At 43.5% G+C, this 22446-nt stretch overlaps 1 protein-coding gene across 1 annotated transcript in view; it reads left to right on the top strand.

Moving 5' to 3' along the window:
- Window positions 1-16101: 16101 nt before the first annotated feature.
- HEBP1 (heme binding protein 1) overlaps window positions 16102-22446 on the top strand; it is a 197234-nt gene continuing 190889 nt past the window's right edge. Inside the window, exon 1 of the mRNA XM_077278357.1 lies at window positions 16102-16361. Within this exon, the coding sequence (XP_077134472.1) occupies window positions 16284-16361 (78 nt within the window). The 5' untranslated portion in view covers window positions 16102-16283. The remainder of the gene's footprint in view (window positions 16362-22446) is intronic.

Raw genomic sequence — 22446 nt, 5'->3', positions numbered from 1 at the left:
ATGATTTTGGTGTAATGTCTATTTAACACGCTTTATGCGATTTTAATTAATTATCTGCTGGTCAGATAAATATTATTGGGACTATAGGTTTATGAAAATGTCAATAAAAAGAGAATAAATATTATTGGTACACTTTTGATATTATTATCAATTTGTTGGAAGAGTATCAGTAACCAATTTAATACATTTTGATTCGCTATGATTTTGGTGTAATGTCCATTTAACACGCTTTATGCGATTTTAATTAATTATCTGCTGGTCAAATAAATATTATTGGGGCTATAGGTTTATGAAAATGTCAATAAAAAGAGAATAAATATTATTGGTACACTTTTGATATTATTATCAACTTGTTGGAAGCGTATCAGTAATCAATTTAATACATTTTGATTCGCTATGATTTTGGTGTAATGTCTATTTAACACGCTTTATGCGTTTTTATACACTTTTGATATTATTATCAACTTGTTGGAAGCGTATCAGTAATCAATTTAATACATTTTGATTCGCTATGATTTTGGTGTAATGTCTATTTAACACGCTTTATGCGATTTTATACACTTTTGATATTATTATCAACTTGTTGGAAGCGTATCAGTAATCAATTTAATACATTTTGATTCGCTATGATTTTGGTGTAATGTCTATTTAACACGCTTTATGCGATTTTATACACTTTTGATATTATTATCAACTTGTTGGAAGCGTATCAGTAATCAATTTAATACATTTTGATTCGCTATGATTTTGGTGTAATGTCTATTTAACACGCTTTATGCGATTTTAATTAATTATCTGCTGGTCAGATAAATATTATTGGGGCTATAGGTTTATGAAAATGTCAATAAAAAGAGAATAAATATTATTGGTTCACTTTTGATATTATTATCAATTTGTTGGAAGAGTATCAGTAACCAATTTAATACATTTTGATTCGCTATGATTTTGGTGTAATGTCTATTTAACACGCTTTATGCGATTTTAATTAATTATCTGCTGGTCAAATAAATATTATTGGGGCTATAGGTTTATGAAAATGTCAATAAAAAGAGAATAAATATTATTGGTACACTTTTGATATTATTATCAACTTGTTGGAAGCGTATCAGTAATCAATTTAATACATTTTGATTCGCTATGATTTTGGTGTAATGTCTATTTAACACGCTTTATGCGATTTTATACACTTTTGATATTATTATCAACTTGTTGGAAGCGTATCAGTAATCAATTTAATACATTTTGATTCGCTATGATTTTGGTGTAATGTCTATTTAACACGCTTTATGCGATTTTATACACTTTTGATATTATTATCAACTTGTTGGAAGCGTATCAGTAATCAATATAATACATTTTGATTCGCTATGATTTTGGTGTAGTGTCTATTTAACACGCTTTATGTGATTTTAATTAATTATCCGCTGGTCAAATAAATATTATTGGGACTATAGGTTTATGAAAATGTCAGAAGCACATCTTATAGCGGATAAATGACTTGTAACAACATATTATTTTGTAAGAAGTTTCACATATTTGGTAAACACCTCTTAACACACACACCCTGACATCTAGTTAGAGGACGTTCAAGGGCGACAGCTGCTAGCAAATTCTGTGTTTGGTCAGCTAGTGGGAATTCTACAGCTGTTAGTGTAATTATGTAGGAGACAGTCCTTGCCTGTCGTTTCTGCAATTAGAATGTGTTCAGTGATAACATTATAAATCATATATAAATGAGATATAAAACTCTAATATAAAACAATTACGGGGATAACATTCACTGTATCAAATACAGTGATAATAATATTAAACTATATAAAAAGGGAGGGGGAGCAGGCACACAGCTGCTGTTAGAAGACAGGGAGGGATGGGGTTACACACTTTGATACACTTTGATAGGGGCGTGTCCACCTGTCAAATTGAGTTTGACGAAACCACCCGACGCTCCACTACTACTCAGGGGCTCTGCAAACACAACATGACGTCCTATCTCAATCCATACAATTCTGCACTGAAAAAGTAAAACGGTGCTCCTTCCCTTCCGAGCTCTGCCGTGCGCCCAAACAGTGGTTTACCCCCACATATGAGGCATCAGCGTACTCAGCACAAATTGGAAAACAACTTTTGCGGTCTAGTTTATCCTGTTCCCCATGGGAAAATGCAAAACTGGGGGCTAAATATCATTTTTGTGGAAAAAAAAAGGATTTTTTCTTTTCACGGCACTGCATTATAAATTTTAGTGAAACACTTGGGGTTCAAAGTGATCACCACAATCTAGATAAGTTCCTTGGGGGGTCTAGTTTTCAATATGGGGTCACTTGTGGGAAATTTCTACTGTTTAGGTACATCAGGGGCTCTGCAAATGCAACGTGATGCTCCCAGACCATTCCATCAAAGTCTGCATTCTAAAACGCCACTTCTTCCCTTCTGAGCTCTGATATGCGCACAAACAGTAGTTTTCTCCCACATATGGGGAATCAATGTACTCAGGACAAATTGCACAACAACTTTTGGAGTCCAATTTCTCCAGATGCCCTTGGGAAAATAGAAAATTGGGGGTTAAAAAATCATTTTTGTGGAAAAAAAGTTTTATTTTCACGGCTCTGCGTTATAAACTTTAGTGAATAATCAAAATATTGGGCGCACTACCATATAATGATGAAGCAAATCATGGGTGCAAAGTCAGTAATAAGCAAAATTGCAAAACCAAGAAGAAAAAGCATTACCGCACACCAATAATAATACGCAATCATTTATAAAAGTAACAAGCTGATTTTATTGGACAATTCAGAGACATCACAAACAGTTAAAACATAATAAAAAATACACACCATCCAAAATACACAGGTAATAGAGACCAAATAGCAATATAATATAACCACCCAAAACCAACCCAAACTAGTGGCTCATGAGGAGATGTGCAAAAATATATCCGTATTAGGCAGCATAGTATACACCTGATATACGCACGCTAAACAGCCCTATGCAAAAATATATATATATCAAACAACTGCCCAAGGAATTGTATACACAGAAAGTAGCCCCCAAAAAGGGGGGGTCTAAGGCTCACCCATAAAGGTGCTGAGCTGGATCTCATTGCTATATACGGAGGAAACCCTCCATTAGAATACAACCTGGTATTTAGAGCGATGCCCACGCGTATCGCCTGACAAGCAGGCTTGTCAGGGAAGATGCCCAAAAAATGTTTTTTTATTTTCACGCCCGGGCGTTATAAACTTTAGTGAAACACTTGGGGGTTCAAAGTGCTCACCACACATCTAGATAAGTTCCTTAGGGGGTCTATTTTCCAAAATGGGGTCACTTTTGGGGGTTTCCACTGTTTAGGCACATCAGGGGCTCTCCAAACGCGACATTGCAGTGCTTCTTCCCCTACTGGCATAAACTCATATGAACTCCAGCGTGGGAATTTTTCTGAATCTTTTCTCACGCTCGAGTTCATATGAGTTTATACCAGCAGGGGGCGCAGCAACACAAGTCTAGGTAGCTACGTTCTCCTGCTTCCCATTCATTCCCCAGTTTTTACAGGCAGGGGCGGCTGCATTAGCAGGCTCCTGCTTGTAAAATTATTTAACCCCTTCTGTTGGATTTACATCATGGGACTTGACTGTAACGCCGGAAAGGTATGGGATATTGTTGGTTTTTATTTTAACTTTGTTTCAGGTGACAAGGGTCTTCAATTGGATTGAGCGTTTAATAAACTATTTCAACACTCTGTGTCTTATTTCATTAAAATAATTTTTTCCTTATGTGTGTGTATTTTATTAACCATTTACTACTATTGGATTAATAATGGATAGGTGTCTTATTGACGCCTCTCCATTATTAACCTGGCTTAATGTCACCTTACAATAGCAAGGTGACATTAACCCTTTATTACCCCATATTCCACCGCTACTCAGGAGTGGGAAGAGAGTGGCCAAGTGCCAGAATAGGCACATCTTACAGATGTGCCTCTTCTGGGGTGGCTGGGGGCAGATGTTTTTAGCCGGGAGGGGGGGCAATAACCATGGTCCCTCTCTAGGCTATTAATATATGCCCTCAGTCACTGGCTTTACCACTATGGCGGAGAAAATTGCGCGGGAGCCCACGCCAGTTTTTTTCCGCAATTTAACCCTTTATTTTAACAGCTAGAGTCCCCAAATTTTGCACGCATACACTTCTAACATTAGTAGTGAGGAATATGTAAAAAAATAAGGGATATGAAATGGTTTACTGTATGTAAACCGTGTCTCATATTCTGTCGGGTTTGGGAAGAAGATAGCAAAAGCCGGCAGTTGAATTACCGGCTTTTCTGCTATCTAACACTGTATGAAATATAAATATATATATATATATATGTGTCTCACTGATATACAGTATAAATATATATATATATATATATATATAGATATATATATATCTATATACCTATACTATGTGTAGACATTAATTTTATTTGTTCTATTCAAACATGTCAGTGTGATTTTACTGTACACTGCGCTGAATTGCCGGCTTTTCTATAGAACACCGGTGCGTATTTCTCGCAAGTCACACTGATGGTCCGTGTGTAATCCGATTTTTTCTCACCCCCATAGACTTTCATTGGCGATTCTCGCCGAGATATGCTGACAATTGCAGCATGCTGCGATTTCACTCGGATCCTGAATACGGACGAGAAAACAACTGATAATAGGAGCTGCCCCATAGATTAACATTGAGCCGAGTGCTGTGCAATTTTTTATCGCACTGCACTCGGCCGTATTACGGTCTAGTGTGACTCTGGCCTAACTCCCTAACAAAAAAAATATTTGTTCCAAAATTGTGCTGATGTAAAGTGGACATGTGGGAAATGTTACTTAAGTCTTTTTTTGCAATATATCTCTGTGATTTAAAGGGACTCTGTCACCTGAATTTGGAGGGAACAATTTTCAGCCATAGAGGCGGGGTTTTCGGCTGTTTGATTCACCCTTTCCTTACCCGCTGGCTGGATGTCCTCATATGAACTCGAGCGTGGGAACTTTTCCAAGGCTCCAGTTCATGAGGACATCCAGCAGAGGGCGCATCACCGCGACTCAAGGTAACTACAGATCACCCTGCTTTCCATTCAGTACCCGGGGTTTTACAGGCAGGAGCGAGTGCATTAGCACAGCTCCTGGCTGTAAAATGATTTAACCCCTTCAGATGGATTTACATTGTGGGACATAACGACGGAAGGTATGGAATATTGTTGTTTGTTTTTTTTAACTTTGTTTCAGGATGATGGTCTTCAGGTGGATTAAGAGTCTAATAAAATATTACAACAACCTGTGTCTTTATTTCATTAAAATACTTTGTAATAATGTGTGTGTGTTTTATTAACCATTTCATACTAATTCGTTCATAATTGACGCCTCTCCATTATTAACCTGGCTTAATGTCACCTTACAATAGCAAGGTGACAATAACCCTTCATTACCCCATTACCCACAGCTACACGGGAGTGGGAAGAGAGTGGCCAAGTGCCAGAATAGGCGCATCTTCCAGATGTGCCTTTTCTGGGGTGGCTGGGGGCAGATGTTTGTAGCCAGGGGGGGCCAATAACCATGGACCCTCTCTAGGCTATTAATATCTGCCCTCAGTCACTGGCTTTACCATTCTGGCGGAGAAAATTGCGCGGGAGCCCACGCCAATTTTTTCCGCGATTTAACCCTTTATTTTAGCAGCTACAGCAGCCAAATTTTGCACATACACACTACTAACATTAGTAGTGTGGAATATGCAAAAAAAAAGGGATATGAGATGGTTTACTGTATGTAAACCATGTCTCATATCCTATCGGGTTTGGGAAGTAGAAATGAAAAGCCGGCAATTGAATTACCGGCTTTTCTATAGAACACACCGCTGCGTATTTCTCGCAAGTCACACTGCTGGTCCGTGTGTAATCCGTATTTTTCTCGCCCCATAGACTTTCATTGGTGATTTTTTTGCGCAATACGGTGACAAATGCAGCATGCTGTGATTTTCTACGGCCGTAGAAGACCGTATAATACGGATCCGTAAAATAAGGCTGATAGGAGCTGGGCCATAGAGAATCATTGGGCCGTGTGTTATGCGTATTTTACGGATGTATTTTCTGCGCTCATACGTCCGTAAAACTCGCCAGTGTGAGTTACACTAGCAAGGAATACGGGCGAGTGCTATGTGAGAAAAAAAATAAATTGCATCACACTCGGACCAGTATTAATCTATGGGGCCGCTCCCATCATGGTTTTTTTTCTCGGCCGTATTATCAGTGCGAGTGATTTCACTCGTATATCAGCCGAGACTTGCCAATGCAAGTCAATGGGTGCAAAGAAAAAAATCCTGCAGCACTCGCACCATGTGAGTGCTGTCCGATTTTTATGCACCGGCGTCCTTTGAAAAGCTGGCAATTCATGTCCGGTGTACAGTAAAATCACACGGCCTCATTCATTTCCTATGGGACTTGCGGACATTTGCGGCACTTGCAGCAACGGAACAAAAACACTGCTAGCAGTGTTTTTTTGTCTCACCGCAAGTGCCGCACATGTTGGCAAGTAGCCATCACTACCTGTCCCTAGTGAATCAACCACAGGGCCTGCTGGGATTTGCAGTCCCTACAGTACCAACCACAGGGCATGCTGGGATTTGCAGTCCCTACAGAAACCAACCACAGGGCATGCTGGGATTTGCAGTCCCTACAGTATCAACCACAGGGCATGCTGGGATTTGCAGTCCTACATCTCCATAATTGGAATGACAGGACATGGAACCTAAACCTGTAGTTATCCTGCAGCTACAGATTAATAAAAGTCAGGGCGTGAAGGTACAAGTCTGTTGTGAATTCCGTTCTCGGACTCCCTCCTGTGGTCATGAATGGTACTGTGGTGAGTTCTGTTCTTGGACTCCCTCTGGTGGCTTTGAGTGGAACTGCTGGTCCTTGAGGTTGGCTTTCTCAGCTGCCCTCGTTTATTGCTATGCTGGCTTCCCTATTTAACTCCACTCAGATCGTTACTTCATGCCAGCTGTCAATGTCTCAGTATTGGTTCAGATCTCTCTTGGACTTCTCTGATGACCTGTCTACTCCAGCAGAAGCTAAGTCCCTGATAGTTAATTTGTTGTTACTGCTTTCTGAATATATTTCTTAGTACTGCTAATTCTAGTCCAGCTTGCTATCATATTTCCTTGCTAGCTGGAAGCTCTGGGGGTGCAGAGTTGCACCTCCACACCGTGAGTCGGTGTGGAGGTCTTTTTGCATATCTGCGTGGCTTTTGTAGTCTTTTTGTGCTGACCGCATAGTTCCCTTTTCTATCCTCTGACTATTTAGTGAAGACTGGCCTCCTTTGCTAAAACCTGTTTCATTCCTGTGTTTGTGACTTTCCTCTTAACTCACAGTCAATATATGTGGGGGCTGCCTTTTCCTTTGGGGAATTTCTCTGAGGCAAGGTAAGGCTTCTACTTCTCTCTTTAGGGGTAGTTAGCTCTTAGGCTGTGAAGAGGCGTCTAGGGAGAGTTAGGTACGCTCCACGGCTATTTCTAGTGTGTGTGATAGGAGTAGGGTTTGCAGTCAGCAGAGTTCAAACTTCCCCAGAGCTTGTCCCTATTTCTGGTTTAATCATCAGGTCATTGCGGGTGCTCCTAACCACCAGGTCCATAACAGTACAGCTGGCCAACAAAGTGTTAATGCATCTCAAAAGAGGGATAAGAGAAGTTCTGAACCCATTTTTTTTCTTTGCAGTGTGTTTTGTTTCTCTTTTCCCCTTAACCTCTGGGTGGTTCAGGACTCAGGTGTAGATATGGACATTCAAGGTCTGTCCTCTTGTGTGGATCAACTCGCTGCAAGGGTGCAAAGCATTCAAGATTATGTAGTTCAGAATCCGATGTTAGAACCTAGAATCCCAATTCCTGATTTGTTTTCTGGGGATAGGTCTAAGTTTCTGAATTTCAAAAATAATTGTAGACTGTTTCTTGCTTTGAAACCCCGCTCCTCTGGTGACCCCCTTCAGCAAATAAAAATTATTATTTCTTTGTTACGTGGCGACCCTCAAGACTGGGCATTCTCCCTTGCGCCAGGAGATCCTGCATTGCTGAATGTAGATGCGTTTTTTCTGGCGCTGGGATTGCTTTATGACGAACCGAATTCAGTGGATCAGGCAGAGAAAATCTTGCTGGCTTTGTGTCAGGGTCAGGATGAAGCAGAGGTATATTGCCAGAAGTTCAGAAAATGGTCTGTGCTTACTCAGTGGAATGAATGTGCCCTGGCAGTGATTTTTAGAAAGGGTCTTTCTGAAGCCCTTAAGGATGTCATGGTGGGGTTCCCTACGCCTGCTGGTCTGAATGAATCAATGTCCTTGGCCTTTCAAATTGATCAGCGTTTGCGCGAGCGCAAAGTTGTGCACCATTTGGTGGTATCCTCTGAGCAGAGGTCTGAGCTTATGCAATGTGATAGAACTTTGACCAGAACTGAACGGCAAGAACACAGACGTCAGAATGGGCTGTGTTTTTACTGTGGTGACTCCACTCATGCTATCTCTGAATGTCCTAAGCGCACTAAGCGGTTCGCTAGGTCTGTCACCATTGGTACTGTACAGCCTAAATTTCTTTTGTCTGTTACTCTGATTTGCTCTTTGTCATCCTACTCTGTTATGGCATTTGTGGACTCAGGCGCTGCCCTGAATTTGATGGACTTGGAGTTTGCCAGGCGCTGTGGTTTTTCCTTGGAGCCTTTGCAGTATCCTATTCCATTAAGGGGAATTGATGCTACGCCTTTGGCCAAGAATAAACCTCAGTACTGGACTCAGTTGACCATGTGCATGGCTCCTGCACATCAGGAAGATATTTGCTTTTTGGTGTTGCATAATTTGCATGATGTGGTCGTGTTGGGTTTGCCATGGCTACAGATTCATAATCCAGTATTGGATTGGAAATCAATGTCTGTGTCTAGTTGGGGTTGTCAAGGGGTACATGGCGATGTTCCGTTGATGTCAATTTCTTCTTCTACTCCTTCTGAAGTCCCTGAGTTTTTGTCGGATTACCGAGATGTATTTGATGAGCCCAAATCCAGTGTGCTACCTCCTCATAGGGATTGTGATTGTGCTATTAATTTGATTCCTGGTAGTAAGTTTCCTAAGGGTCGACTTTTCAATTTATCTGTGCCAGAACACGCCGCTATGCGGAGTTATATAAAGGAGTCTTTGGAGATAGGGCATATTTGCCCGTCTTCGTCACCGTTGGGAGCAGGGTTCTTTTTTGTGGCCAAGAAGGATGGTTCTCTGAGACCCTGTATAGATTACCGCCTTCTAAATAAAATCACGGTCAAATTTCAGTACCCTTTGCCTCTGCTGTCTGATTTGTTTGCCCGGATTAAGGGGGCTAGTTGGTTCACCAAGATTGATCTTCGAGGGGCGTATAATCTTGTGCGTATTAAACAGGGCGATGAATGGAAAACAGCATTTAATACGCCCGAGGGTCATTTCGAGTATCTGGTGATGCCATTCGGGCTTTCTAATGCTCCATCTGTGTTTCAATCCTTTATGCATGACATCTTCCGAAAATATCTGGATAGATTCATGATTGTATATTTGGAATATTATTTTGGTCTTTTCGGATGATTGGGAGTCTCATGTGAAGCAAGTCAGAATGGTATTCCAGGTCCTTCGTGCTAATTCCTTGTTTGTGAAGGGGTCTAAATGTCTCTTCGGAGTTCAGAAGGTTTCCTTTTTGGGCTTTATTTTTTCCCCTTCTACTATCGAGATGGACCCTGTTAAAGTCCAGGCCATCTATGATTGGACTCAGCCTACATCTGTGAAGAGCCTTCAGAAATTCCTGGGCTTTGCTAATTTTTACCGTCGCTTCATCGCTAATTTTTCTACTGTGGTTAAACCTTTGACGGATTTGACAAAGAAAGGTGCTGATGTGGTGAATTGGTCCTCTGCGGCCGTAGAGGCTTTTCAGGAGCTGAAACGTCGTTTTTCTTCGGCCCCTGTGCTGTGTCAGCCAGATGTTTCGCTCCCTTTTCAGGTCAAGGTGGATGCTTCTGAGATTGGAGCAGGGGCTGTTCTGTCTCAAAGAAGCTCTGATGGCTCTGTGATGAAGCCATGTGCTTTCTTTTCAAGAAAGTTTTCGCCTGCCGAGCGTTATTATGATGTTGGCAATCAGGAGTTGCTGGCAATGAAGTGGGCATTTGAGGAGTGGCGACATTGGCTTGAGGGAGCCAAGCACCGCGTGGTGGTCTTGACGGATCACAAGAATTTGACTTATCTCGAGTCTGCCAAACGGTTGACTCCTAGACAGGCTCGATGGTCGCTGTTTTTCTCCCGGTTCGATTTTGTGGTCTCATACCTTCCTGGTTCTAAGAATGTGAAGGCTGATGCCCTTTCTGGGAGTTTTGTGCCTGATTCTCCGGGAGTTCCTGAGCCGGCTGGTATTCTCAAAGAGGGGGTAATTTTGTCTGCCATCTCCCCTGATTTGCAGCGGGTGCTGCAGGAGTTTCAGGCTGATAGACCTGACCGTTGTCCAGCGGAGGGACTGTTTGTCCCTGATAGATGGACTAGCAGAGTTATTTCTGAGGTTCACTGTTCGGTGTTGGCTGGTCATCCTGGGATTTTTGGTACCAGAGATTTGGTGGCTAGGTCCTTTTGGTGGCCTTCCTTGTCACGGGATGTGCGTGCTTTTGTGCAGTCCTGTGGGACTTGTGCTCGGGCCAAGCCCTGCTGTTCTCGTACCAGTGGGTTACTTTTGCCCTTGCCGGTCCCGAAAAGGCCCTGGACGCATGTTTCCATGGATTTTCTTTCAGATCTTCCTGTCTCTCAAAGGATGTCTGTCATCTGGGTGGTTTGTGATCGCTTTTCTAAGATGGTCCATTTGGTACCCTTGCCTAAATTACCTTCCTCCTCGGATTTGGTTCCACTATTTTTTCAGCATGTGGTTCGTTTGCATGGCATTCCGGAGAACATTGTGTCTGACAGAGGTTCCCAGTTTGTCTCTAGGTTTTGGTGGTCCTTTTGTGCTAAGATGGGCATTGATTTGTCTTTTTCTTCGGCTTTCCATCCTCAGACAAATGGCCATACCGAACGAACCAATCAGACTTTGGAAACCTATCTGAGATGCTTTGTTTCTGCTGATCAGGATGATTGGGTGACCTTCTTGCCATTGGCTGAGTTCGCTCTTAATAATCGGGCTAGCTCGGCTACTTTGGTTTCGCCTTTTTTTTTGCAATTCTGGGTTTCATCCTCGTTTATCTTCGGGACAGGTTGAGCCTTCTGACTGTCCTGGGGTGGATTCTGTGGTGGACAGGTTGCAGCAAATTTGGACTCACGTAGTGGACAATTTGACGTTGTCCCAAGAAAAGGCTCAACGTTTCGCTAACCGCCGTCGCTGTGTTGGTCCCCGACTTCGTGTTGGGGATTTGGTTTGGTTGTCTTCTCGTTATGTTCCTATGAAGGTTTCTTCTCCTAAGTTTAAACCTCGTTTCATTGGTCCTTATAAGATTTCTGAAATTCTCAATCCTGTGTCATTTCGTTTGGTCCTTCCAGCTTCTTTTGCCATCCATAATGTGTTCCATAGGTCGTTGTTGCGGAGATATATGGTGCCTATGGTTCCCTCCATTGATCCTCCTGCTCCGGTGTTGGTCGAGGGGGAGTTGGAGTATGTGGTAGAGAAGATTTTGGATTCTCGCATTTCAAGATGGAAGCTCCAGTACCTGGTTAAGTGGAAGGGCTATGGTCAGGAGGATAATTCCTGGGTTGTTGCCTCCGATGTCCATGCTGCCGATTTAGTTCGTGCCTTTCATTTGGCCCGTCCTGATCAGCCTGGGGGCCCTGGTGAGGGTTCGGTGACCCCTCCTCAAGGGGGGGTACTGTTGTGAATTCCGTTCTCGGACTCCCTCCTGTGGTCATGAATGGTACTGTGGTGAGTTCTGTTCTTGGACTCCCTCTGGTGGCTTTGAGTGGAACTGCTGGTCCTTGAGGTTGGCTTTCTCAGCTGCCCTCGTTTATTGCTATGCTGGCTTTCCTATTTAACTCCACTCAGATCGTTACTTCATGCCAGCTGTCAATGTCTCAGTATTGGTTCAGATCTCTCTTGGACTTCTCTGATGACCTGTCTACTCCAGCAGAAGCTAAGTCCCTGATAGTTCATTTGTTGTTACTGCTTTCTGAATATATTTCTTAGTACTGCTAATTCTAGTCCAGCTTGCTATCATATTTCCTTGCTAGCTGGAAGCTCTGGGGGTGCAGAGTTGCACCTCCACACCGTGAGTCGGTGTGGAGGTCTTTTTGCATATCTGCGTGGCTTTTGTAGTCTTTTTGTGCTGACCGCATAGTTCACTTTTCTATCCTCTGACTATTTAGTGAAGACTGGCCTCCTTTGCTAAAACCTGTTTCATTCCTGTGTTTGTGACTTCCCTCTTAACTCACAGTCAATATATGTGGGGGCTGCCTTTTCCTTTGGGGAATTTCTCTGAGGCAAGGTAAGGCTTCTACTTCTCTCTTTAGGGAATAAACAAACAACTCAAGGCACGGGATACACAGAACTGCACGTGTACTCAAATGTTCAGTATATATTTGTGCATAACACATGTACCCCAAAAGCTGGACATGATAACGGACAACTCGGAAAATTAAATGCAAAAAACAGAGAACAAACAACCGAACTGATGCCCATATAATCAATAAATAGAGTTTATTAAGGAAAGGTAATACTACATAAATTGGTAGGGGGGAAAAAGAAACCAAAAAATGGGGCACACAAAGGAGACACAGCAGCATACAAAACACAGTCCAAAAATATTACGGTACTATCATGATATAAATAAATAAATAAATATATATATATATATATCATTGAATATCGGACTGATAAATGTTAATATTACTCTGTTTATACCAGCATAGAGTGCCAAAAAAATGTATATATGTGGCCAAAGTGCAAAAATGAGTGCAAATATAAAGTGCACATGTGCAAAAAATCGGCTGCTGGAATAACTAATTAAAGCAGGTAACTGCTGTTAGGTATGGTGGGCACTGACACAGGTATGGTTAATAGTACTATCAATAAATGGTTAAATATTGTAAGTATAATGAAATGAAAGTGCCCAGAGCAGGATTTACCTGAATTGCTGCTGTCTTCGTCAGGCTCACGCCGAAACGTGTGTTGGGGACTGGCACATCCAGGAGACAGCAGCAATTCAGGTAAATCCTGCTCTGGGCACTTTCCTTTCATTATACTTACAATATTTAACCATTTATTGATAGTACTATTAACCATACCTGTGTCAGTGCCCACCATACCTAACAGCAGTTACCTGCTTTAATTAGTTATTCCAGCAGCCGATTTTTTGCACATGTGCACTTTATATTTGCACTCATTTTTGCACTTTGGCCACATATATACATTTTTTTGGCACTCTATGCTGGTATAAACAGAGTAATATTAACATTTATCAGTCGGATATTCAATGATATATATATATATATATATTTATTTATTTATTTATATCATGATAGTACCGTAATATTTTTGGACTGTGTTTTGTATGCTGCTGTGTCTCCTTTGTGTGCCCCATTTTTTGGTTTCTTTTTCCCCCCTACCAATTTATGTAGTATTACCTTTCCTTAATAAACTCTATTTATTGATTATATGGGCATCAGTTCGGTTGTTTGTTCTCTGTTTTTTTTCTCTCTTTAGGGGTAGTTAGCTCTTAGGCTGTGAAGAGGCGTCTAGGGAGAGTTAGGTACGCTCCACGGCTATTTCTAGTGTGTGTGATAGGAGTAGGGTTTGCGGTCAGCAGAGTTCCCACTTCCCCAGAGCTTGTCCCTATCTCTGGTTTAATCATCAGGTCATTCCGGGTGCTCCTAACCACCAGGTCCATAACACAAGTCCCCCTTACACAAAGACTGGGAATGCTGGAATTTATGGTTCTACAGCAGCACCAGAATAATAAAAACAAGCCTTGCTGGAAGGTGTACATGGGGCAGGGCGGACACATACTGCAGAGGCCCCCTGAGGGTACGTGTCCACGGTCAGTAAACGCTGCGTGTTTGACGCTGCGCAGAGCTGCAGCGTCAAACACGCAGTGTCCAGATGTTCCAGCATAGTGGAGGGGATTTTTTGAAATCCCGTGTCCACTATGCGTGGAAACACGCACGCGGCGGCCCTGCGACTCCGGACATGCTGTGCGTCTTTTCAGATCGCAGCATGTCCGTGTTCCTTGCGGCGACGCAGCGTCGCCGCAAGGAATATCACAGGGCCCTATGTGAGGAGTGCGATGATCCCGGATGTGTACAGTTAACACATCCGGCATCATCGCGTCCCAGAAGGGGGCCGGGCTTAGCGCCGAGCGGCTTAGCCGCTCCGACGATACCGCCGGCCATCCTGAACGTGGACACGCACCCTAATAGTGATCAGGACATGGTTAATGTCCTGCTTCAGTGATGTTCCTCTCAGCACCTTCCCCTCTGTTCACATCCTCATGTCAGCAGCAGGGCACAGGCAGCAGCAGAGGGAATCACAGCGTGAGGCTCCGTGTGATGCTCCTTCCCTCCCCGCAGACCACAGCATCAACACTGGGTATGTGTCCACGTTCAGGAAACGCTGCGTGTTTGACGCTGTGCAGATCCGCAGCGTCAAACACGCAGCGTCCAGATGTTACAGCATAGTGGAGGGGATTTTATGAAATCCCGTCTCCACTATGCGTGGTAACACGCATCCGGCGGCCCTGCAATTCCGGACATGCTGTGCGTCTTTTAAGATCGCAGCAAGTCCGTTTACCGACGCTGCGCCGCCACAAGGTAAATCACAGGGCCCTATGTGTGGGGTGCGATGATGCCGGATGTGTGCAATGAACACATCCGGCATCATCGTGTCACAGAAGGGGGCGGAGCTTAGGGCAGAGAGGGATTGCTGCTCCGTCCAAACCGCCGGCCATCCTGAAAGTGGACACATAGGGTATGTGTCCACGTTCAGGTTTGCTTCAGGCTTTGGTCAGGATTTTATGCAGGTAAAATCCTGACCAAAAATGCACCTGAGGTCACTGGCAGGTCACCTGCGGTGTTCCTGCGTGTTTTGCTCATTGTAGCAACATGCTGCGTTCTGAAAAAACGCACCGCATGTGCGTTTTCGCGGGAAAAACGAATGCGTTTTTTCCTGCACAGTGGAGACGGGATTTCATTAAATCCCCTCCACTATGCTGTAACATCTGGACGCTGCGTTTTTGACGCTGCGGCTCAGCGCTGCGTCAAAAACGCAGCGTTTCCTGAACGTGGACACATACCCTTACCCTTACAGGTGAGGACAGGGTCCCTCAGCATAATCTTGTGCAGTCTGTAGCAGAATGGGTCCAGCCTCTCCTGCTAGCGCTGAAGCTGCCGGACATGCTGGGACTAGTAGTTACACACCAAACACCGCACAACTGACCTGGACACAACAATCCTCACACCATCCTCCCAGCAGCTGCTCAGGCAGGAACTGAACTTGGCGCCACAGCGAGGAGGGGGCGGGCCTGCAGTGTGACATGTTTACTCTTCCAGCTCCCTCCGCTGCAGTATATGTGATAGCGCAGCGCAGGATCCGATAGCACCGCAGCAGCCAGAAGAGGGAGGGGGAAGAGGGAGAGAGGGAGGGGAAGAGGGAGATAGGGAGGGCGGGTGGGTTTGAGTGGGCACTACCCCCCACTATTATTTAAAAAAAAAAAAAAAACCTTGCTCAGGCGCCGCCCCCCGCATCCTCCTGCCCCAGGCACGTGCGCGTGTGTGTGTGTGTGTGTGCGTGCGTGCGTGCGTCTTTATTTAACTCTTTATGTACCATTTTATTATGTTTATTACTAAACATCGGGCTTGGTATTATCTATTTGTCTATTGATATATCTATCTATATTTCTATTTATCGATCTATCTATCTAAATCTGCAATGTGTGCATATACCCCAAGTTATTATGTCCATTCTTTTTATTTTTTACTTTTCTTCATTCTTTTTAGTACATTCCCTATTCTACAGCTATAACCAGAGACAAGTTACATACAAAATACTGCTGAGCTCATGACCAAAGTGACACTATAGGAAATGCCAAGCCCCCTATCTCCACCCAATAACACACAGGAAGACAAACACTGCTTTCTCCACTTCCCTTATCAACTCCACACTCAGCAGGAAGGGAGATAGAAAGCAGGGAAAGTAGAGGCAAAGGCAACCTCTCAGGGTACTAATAGGTGCATTACAGGAGGGCCACTCACTGGGGGCAGATAAGCAATTGTCAGTCACAAGTCAGATCTGCACCCACCTAGTCAGCAATGTTTGGTATGATAAGGAACTCACTTTTTGGACGCGTTGAAGTGAATGATGGGACACTGATCCAAAAACAAGACAAGGTAAGAAATCGCATGAACTGCATTGGAAGATCTTTACTATTACTATGTCTATTTGTACGCTTTTATGTAATATTTAAGGCTATTTAGCAAGTCATAGATGCTACAGCGATTGCTGATTGAGAGTGTGAATTTGTGCACACTGATGCTAAGGGGCTCGTGCAACTAACTTTATGTTCAGTACGAATGCGATCCGGAAAAACATCAGATCGCACTTGGACCAATGTTATTCTATGGGGCTGTGCACATGTCCGATTTTTTCCTCAGTCTGAGGCCGGCCTCACACTGGGCGTAAGACAATACGCCACGTATTATACGTCCGTACTACGGCCGTAATACGGAGAAATGTTCCCAAAATATTGATCCGTAGTCAGGGTGTGTCAGCGTATTTTGCGCATGGCATCCTCCGTATGTAATCCGTATGGCATCCGTACTGCGAGATTTTCGCGCAGGCTTGCAAGACCGACATCTAATGGATTTATGTGCTCAAATGTTCGGGAAAACAAATATACACTATATATATATATATATATATATATATATATGTCATTGAGACACATATATATATATTCTGTATTTAGATTTCATTCAGCGCGATATGTGTTAAAAGCCGGTAATTCAATTGCCGGCTTCTCATTTCTCCTGCACAAACCCGACAGGATATGAGACATGGTTTACATACAGTAAACCATCTCATATCCCCTTTTTTTTTGCATATTCCACACTACTAATGTTAGTAGTGTGTATGTGCAAAATTTCAGCGCTGTAGCTGCTGAAATAAAGGGTTAAATGGCGGAAAAAATTGGCGTGGGCTCCCGCGCAATTTTCTCCGCCAGAATGGTAAAGCCAGTGACCGAGGGCAGATATTAATAGCCAGGAGAGGGTCCATGGTTATTGGCCCCCCCGTGGCTAAAAACATCTGCCCCCAGCCACCCCAGAAAAGGCACATCTGGAAGATGCGCCTATTCTGGCACTTGGCCACTCTCTTCCCACTCCCTGTAGCGGTGGGATATGGGGTAATGAAGGGTTAATGCCACCTTGCTATTGGAAGGTGACATTAAGCCAGATTAATAATGGAGAGGCGTCAATTATGACACCTATCCATTATTAATCCAATTGTTGGAAAGGGTTAAAAAACACACACACACATGATTTAAAAGTATTTTAATGAAATAAACACAGCGGTTGTTGTAATAATTTATTGTTCTCTCAATCCATCAGGAACACCCTCGCTTGGAAAAATAATAAACGCACAAGATACATACCTTCTGGTGAACCGTCTCGTCCCACGAAGTAATCCATCTGAAGGGGTTAACTAATATTACAGGCAGGAGCCCTGCTAAATGCAGCTGTGCTCCGTGCTTGTAATTCCCCAGCGAATGAATGAAATGTAGGTCATTGACCTACATTTCCTTCAGTCGCGGTGATGCGCCCCCTGGTGGATGTCCTCATATGACCTGGAGCGTGGGAAAAAGTTCCCAGGTTGCAGTTCATGAGAACATCCACCAGGGGGCGCCTCACCGCGACTGAAGGAAATGTAGGTCAATGACCTACATTTCATTCATTCGCTGGGGAATTACAAGCACGGAGCACAGCTGCATTTAGCAGGGCTCCTGCCTGTAATATTAGTTAACCCCTTCAGATGGATTACTTCGTGGGACGAGACGGTTCACCAGAAGGTATGTATCTTGTGCGTTTATTATTTTTCCAAGCGAGGGTGTTCCTGATGGATTGAGAGAACAATAAATTATTACAACAACCGCTGTGTTTATTTCATTAAAATACTTTTAAATCATGTGTGTGTGTGTTTTTTAACCCTTTCCAACAATTGGATTAATAATGGATAGGTGTCATAATTGACGCCTCTCCATTATTAATCTGGCTTAAAGGGAACCTGTCACCTGAATTTGGCGGGACCAGTTTTGGGTCATATGGGCGGGGTTTTCGGGTGTTTGATTCACCCTTTCCTTACCCGCTGGCTGCATGCTGGCCGCAATATTGGATTGAAGTTCATTCTCTGTCCTCCGGAGTACACGCCTGCGCAAGGCAATATTGAAAACCCCGCCCATATGACCCAAAACCGGTCCCGCCAAATTCAGGTGACAGGTTCCCTTCAATGTCACCTTCCAATAGCAAGGTGGAATTAACCCTTCATTACCCCATATCCCACCGCTACAGGGAGTGGGAAGAGAGTGGCCAAGTGCCAGAATTGGCACATCTTCCAGATGTGCCTTTTCTGGGGTGGCTGGGGGCAGATGTTTTTAGCCACGGGGGGGCCAACAACCATGGACCCTCTCCTGGCTATTAATATCTGCCCTCAGTCACTGGCTTTACCATTCTGGCGGAGAAAATTGCGCGGGAGCCCACGCCAATTTTTTCCGCCATTTAACCCTTTATTTCAGCAGCTACAGCGCTGAAATTTTGCACATACACACTACTAACATTAGTAGTGTGGAATATGCAAAAAAAAAGGGGATATGAGATGGTTTACTGTATGTAATCATGTCTCATATCCTGTCGGGTTTGTGCAGGAGAAATGAAAAGCCGGCAATTGAATTACCGACTTTTCACTAACACCGCTGCGTATTTCTCGCAAGTCACACTGCTGGTCAGTGTGGAATCCGTATTTTTCTCGCCCCCATAGACTTTCATTGGCGATTTTTTTGCGCAATACGGTGACAAACGCAGCATGCTGCGATTTTGTACGGCCGTAGAAAGCCGTATAATACTGAACCGTAATATACGGCTAATAGGAGCAGCCCCATTGAGAATAATTGTGCCGTTTATTATGCGAGTTTTACGGACGTAGTTTATGCGCTCATACGTCCGTAAAACTCGCTAGTGTGAGGCCGGCCTGAGACTGATAAAAAAAGTCTCAGCATGCTCAATTTGCATCCATAAATCGGATTGCACTTGGCCATGCAAGTCATTGAGTCCTTGAAAAATTCAGACTGCACTTCGATGATATCTAAATGTGGTCCCATTTCCATACACTGAAAGAATGAAGAAGATTTGGAATTTTTTTTTCCATCTTCTCATCCAAGAAAATCGTATCACACTTTAACCCCTTCATGACCTTGGGATTTTTCGTTTTTACGTGTTCGTTTTTCACTCCCCTCCTTCCCAGAGCGATAACTTTTTTATTGTTCCGTCAAATTGGCCATGTGAGGGCTTATTTTTTGCGGGATGAGTTGTACTTTTGAACGACATCATTGGTTTTAGCATGTCGTGTACTAGAAAACGGGAAAAAAAATCCAAGTGCAGTGAAATTGCAAAAAAAGTGCAGTCCCACACTTGTTTTTTGTTTGGCTTTTTTGCTAGGTTCACTAAATGATAAAATTGACCTGCCATTATGATTCTCCAGGTCACTACGAGTTCATAGATACCTAACTTGACTAGGTTATTTTTTACCTATGTGGTGAAAAAAAAATTCCAAACTTTGCTAAAAAAAAAAAAAAAATTGCGCCATTTTCTGATACTCGTAGCGTCTCCATTTTTCATGATCTGGGGTCGGTTGAGGGCTTATTTTTTTGCGTGCCGAGCTGGCGTTTTTAATGATAGCATTTTGGAGCAGATACGTTCTTTTGATCACCCGTTATTGCAATTTAATGCAATGTCCCGGCGACCAAAAAAACGTAATTCTGGCGTTTCGAATTTTTTTCTCGCTACGCTGTTTAGCGATCAGGTTATTGCTTTTTTTTTATTGATAGAGCGGGCGATTCTGAACGTGGCGATACCAAATATGTGTAGGTTTGATTTTTTTTTTTTTTATTTATTTTGATTGGGGCGAAAGGGGGGGGGGTGTTGTGGATTCTGTTTGTGGGCTCCCTCTGGTGGTTACTGCTGGTACTGGGTGACTTTGGTGGGTTGCGGCCTTTGGTTTCCACCTGTCCATCAGAGGCTGGGTGTTTCCTATTTTACCTGGCCTTTCTGTCATTCCCTTGCCGGCTATCAATGTATTCAGATGTGCTCTGTTTGGTTCCTGCCTACCTGCTCCCAGATCTTTCAGGATAAGCTAAGTGCTGATTTTCAGTTGTTTGGTTTTTTGTCCAGCTTGCTTATTATGTCTCTATGCTAGCTGGTAGCTCTAGTGGACTGAGGTTCTCCCCATGTGCCATGAGTTGGCACATGGGTTCTTGTAATCTCAGGATGGTTTTTTGATTAGGGTTTTTTGCTGACCGCTCAGACCCCTTTTGTATCGTTCTGCTTTCTAGTTTACAGCGGGCCTCTATTTGCTAAACCTATATATATCATCTCTATGTGTGTGCCTTCCTCTCATTTCACCGTCAATACATGTGGGGGGCAACTATACCTTTTGGGGTTCATTCCTCTGGAGGCAAGTGAGGTCTTTATTTTCTCTGTAGTGCTAGTTAGCTCTTAGGCTGGTGCGTGGCGTCTAGAACCAACGTAGGCACGCTCCCTGGCTATCTCTAGTTGCGTTTGTCAGGCGTAGGGCAGCGGTCAGCCCAGGTTCCATCACCCTAGAGCTCGTCCGTTATATATTTGCACCTTGCTTGTCCTGTGCTATCCCTAGCCATTGGGATTCATGACAGTATAGCCGGCCCACAAAGTGTTAATTGTTTGGGCTGAAGCAGGAGAAAAAGAAGTGTTTAAGGGAAATTTTTTTTTTTTTTTCTTCCCTTCAGAGTTTTGCTGCCTAGCCCTTAATTGCTGTCTAGCTGCTTCTTACCTCCTCTTAACCCTTGAATGGCTCTGATCTTAGCTGTTTAACATGGATGTCCAGAGTTTGGCTTCCAGCCTGAGTAATCTCGCGGCAAAAGTTCAAAACATACAGGATTTTGTTGTTCACACTCCCATGTCTGAACCTAGAATTCCTATTCCAGAGTTCTTTTCTGGAGATAGATCTACCTTCCTGAATTTCAGGAACAATTGTAAATTGTTTCTTTCTTTAAAATCTCCCTCCTCTGGAGACCCTGCTCAACAGGTCAAGATTGTAATATCTTTCCTGCGGGGCGACCCTCAGAATTGGGCATTTGCATTGGCACCAGGGGATCCTGCATTGCTCAGTGTGGATGCGTTTTTTCTGGCATTGGGATTGCTCTATGAGGAGCCTAACCTGGAGATTCAGGCTGAAAAGGCTTTATTAGCCCTCTCTCAGGGGCATGATGAAGCGGAAATATATTGTCAAAAATTTCGGAAATGGTCGGTGCTTACTCAGTGGAATGAGTGCGCCCTGGCTGCAAACTTCAGAAATGGTCTTTCTGAGGCCATTAAGGATATTATGGTGGGGTTCCCTACGCCTACAGGTCTGAATGAGTCTATGGCTATGGCCATTCAGATTGATCGGCGTTTACGGGAGCGCAAACCCGTGCACCAGTTGGCGGTGTCTTCTGAACAGGCACCTGAGACTATGCAATGTGATAGAATTCAGTCCAGAAGTGAACGGCAAAATTATAGGCGGAAAAATGGATTGTGTTTTTATTGTGGTGATTCAGCTCATGTTATATCAGCATGCTCTAAACGCACAAAAAGGGTTGATAAATCTTTTGCCATTGGTACTCTGCAGCCTAAGTTCATTTTGTCTGTGACTCTGATTTTTTCACTGTCTTCCATTTCCGTCGATGCCTATGTGGATTCGGGCGCTGCCCTGAGTCTTATGGATTGGTGATTTGCTAAACGCTGCGGTTTTAGTCTGGAGCCTCTGGAAGTTCCTATTCCTCTGAAGGGAATTGACTCTACACCATTGGCTATGAATAAACCGCAGTATTGGACACAAGTGACCATGCGCATGACTCCCGTTCATCAGGAGGTGATTCGCTTCCTTGTACTGTATAATTTACATGATGTACTAGTGCTTGGTCTGCCATGGTTACAAACTCATAATCCTGTCCTGGACTGGAAAACAATGTCTGTGTTAAGCTGGGGATGTCAGGGGGTTCATGATGATGCACCTCCGATTTCAATCGCTTCATCTACTCCTTCTGAGATCCCTGCGTTTTTGTCTGACTATAGGGATGTTTTTGAGGAGCCTAAGCTCAATTCGCTCCCTCCTCATAGAGATTGTGACTGTGCTATAGAATTGATTCCTGGCAGTAAGTTCCCTAAGGGTCGTTTATTTAATCTGTCA

Source organism: Ranitomeya variabilis, chromosome 8 (genome assembly GCF_051348905.1).
Source record: "Ranitomeya variabilis isolate aRanVar5 chromosome 8, aRanVar5.hap1, whole genome shotgun sequence".
In the NCBI taxonomy this organism is placed as follows: Eukaryota; Metazoa; Chordata; class Amphibia; order Anura; family Dendrobatidae; genus Ranitomeya; species Ranitomeya variabilis.
This window is presented reverse-complemented; position numbering and strand designations above follow the sequence as displayed.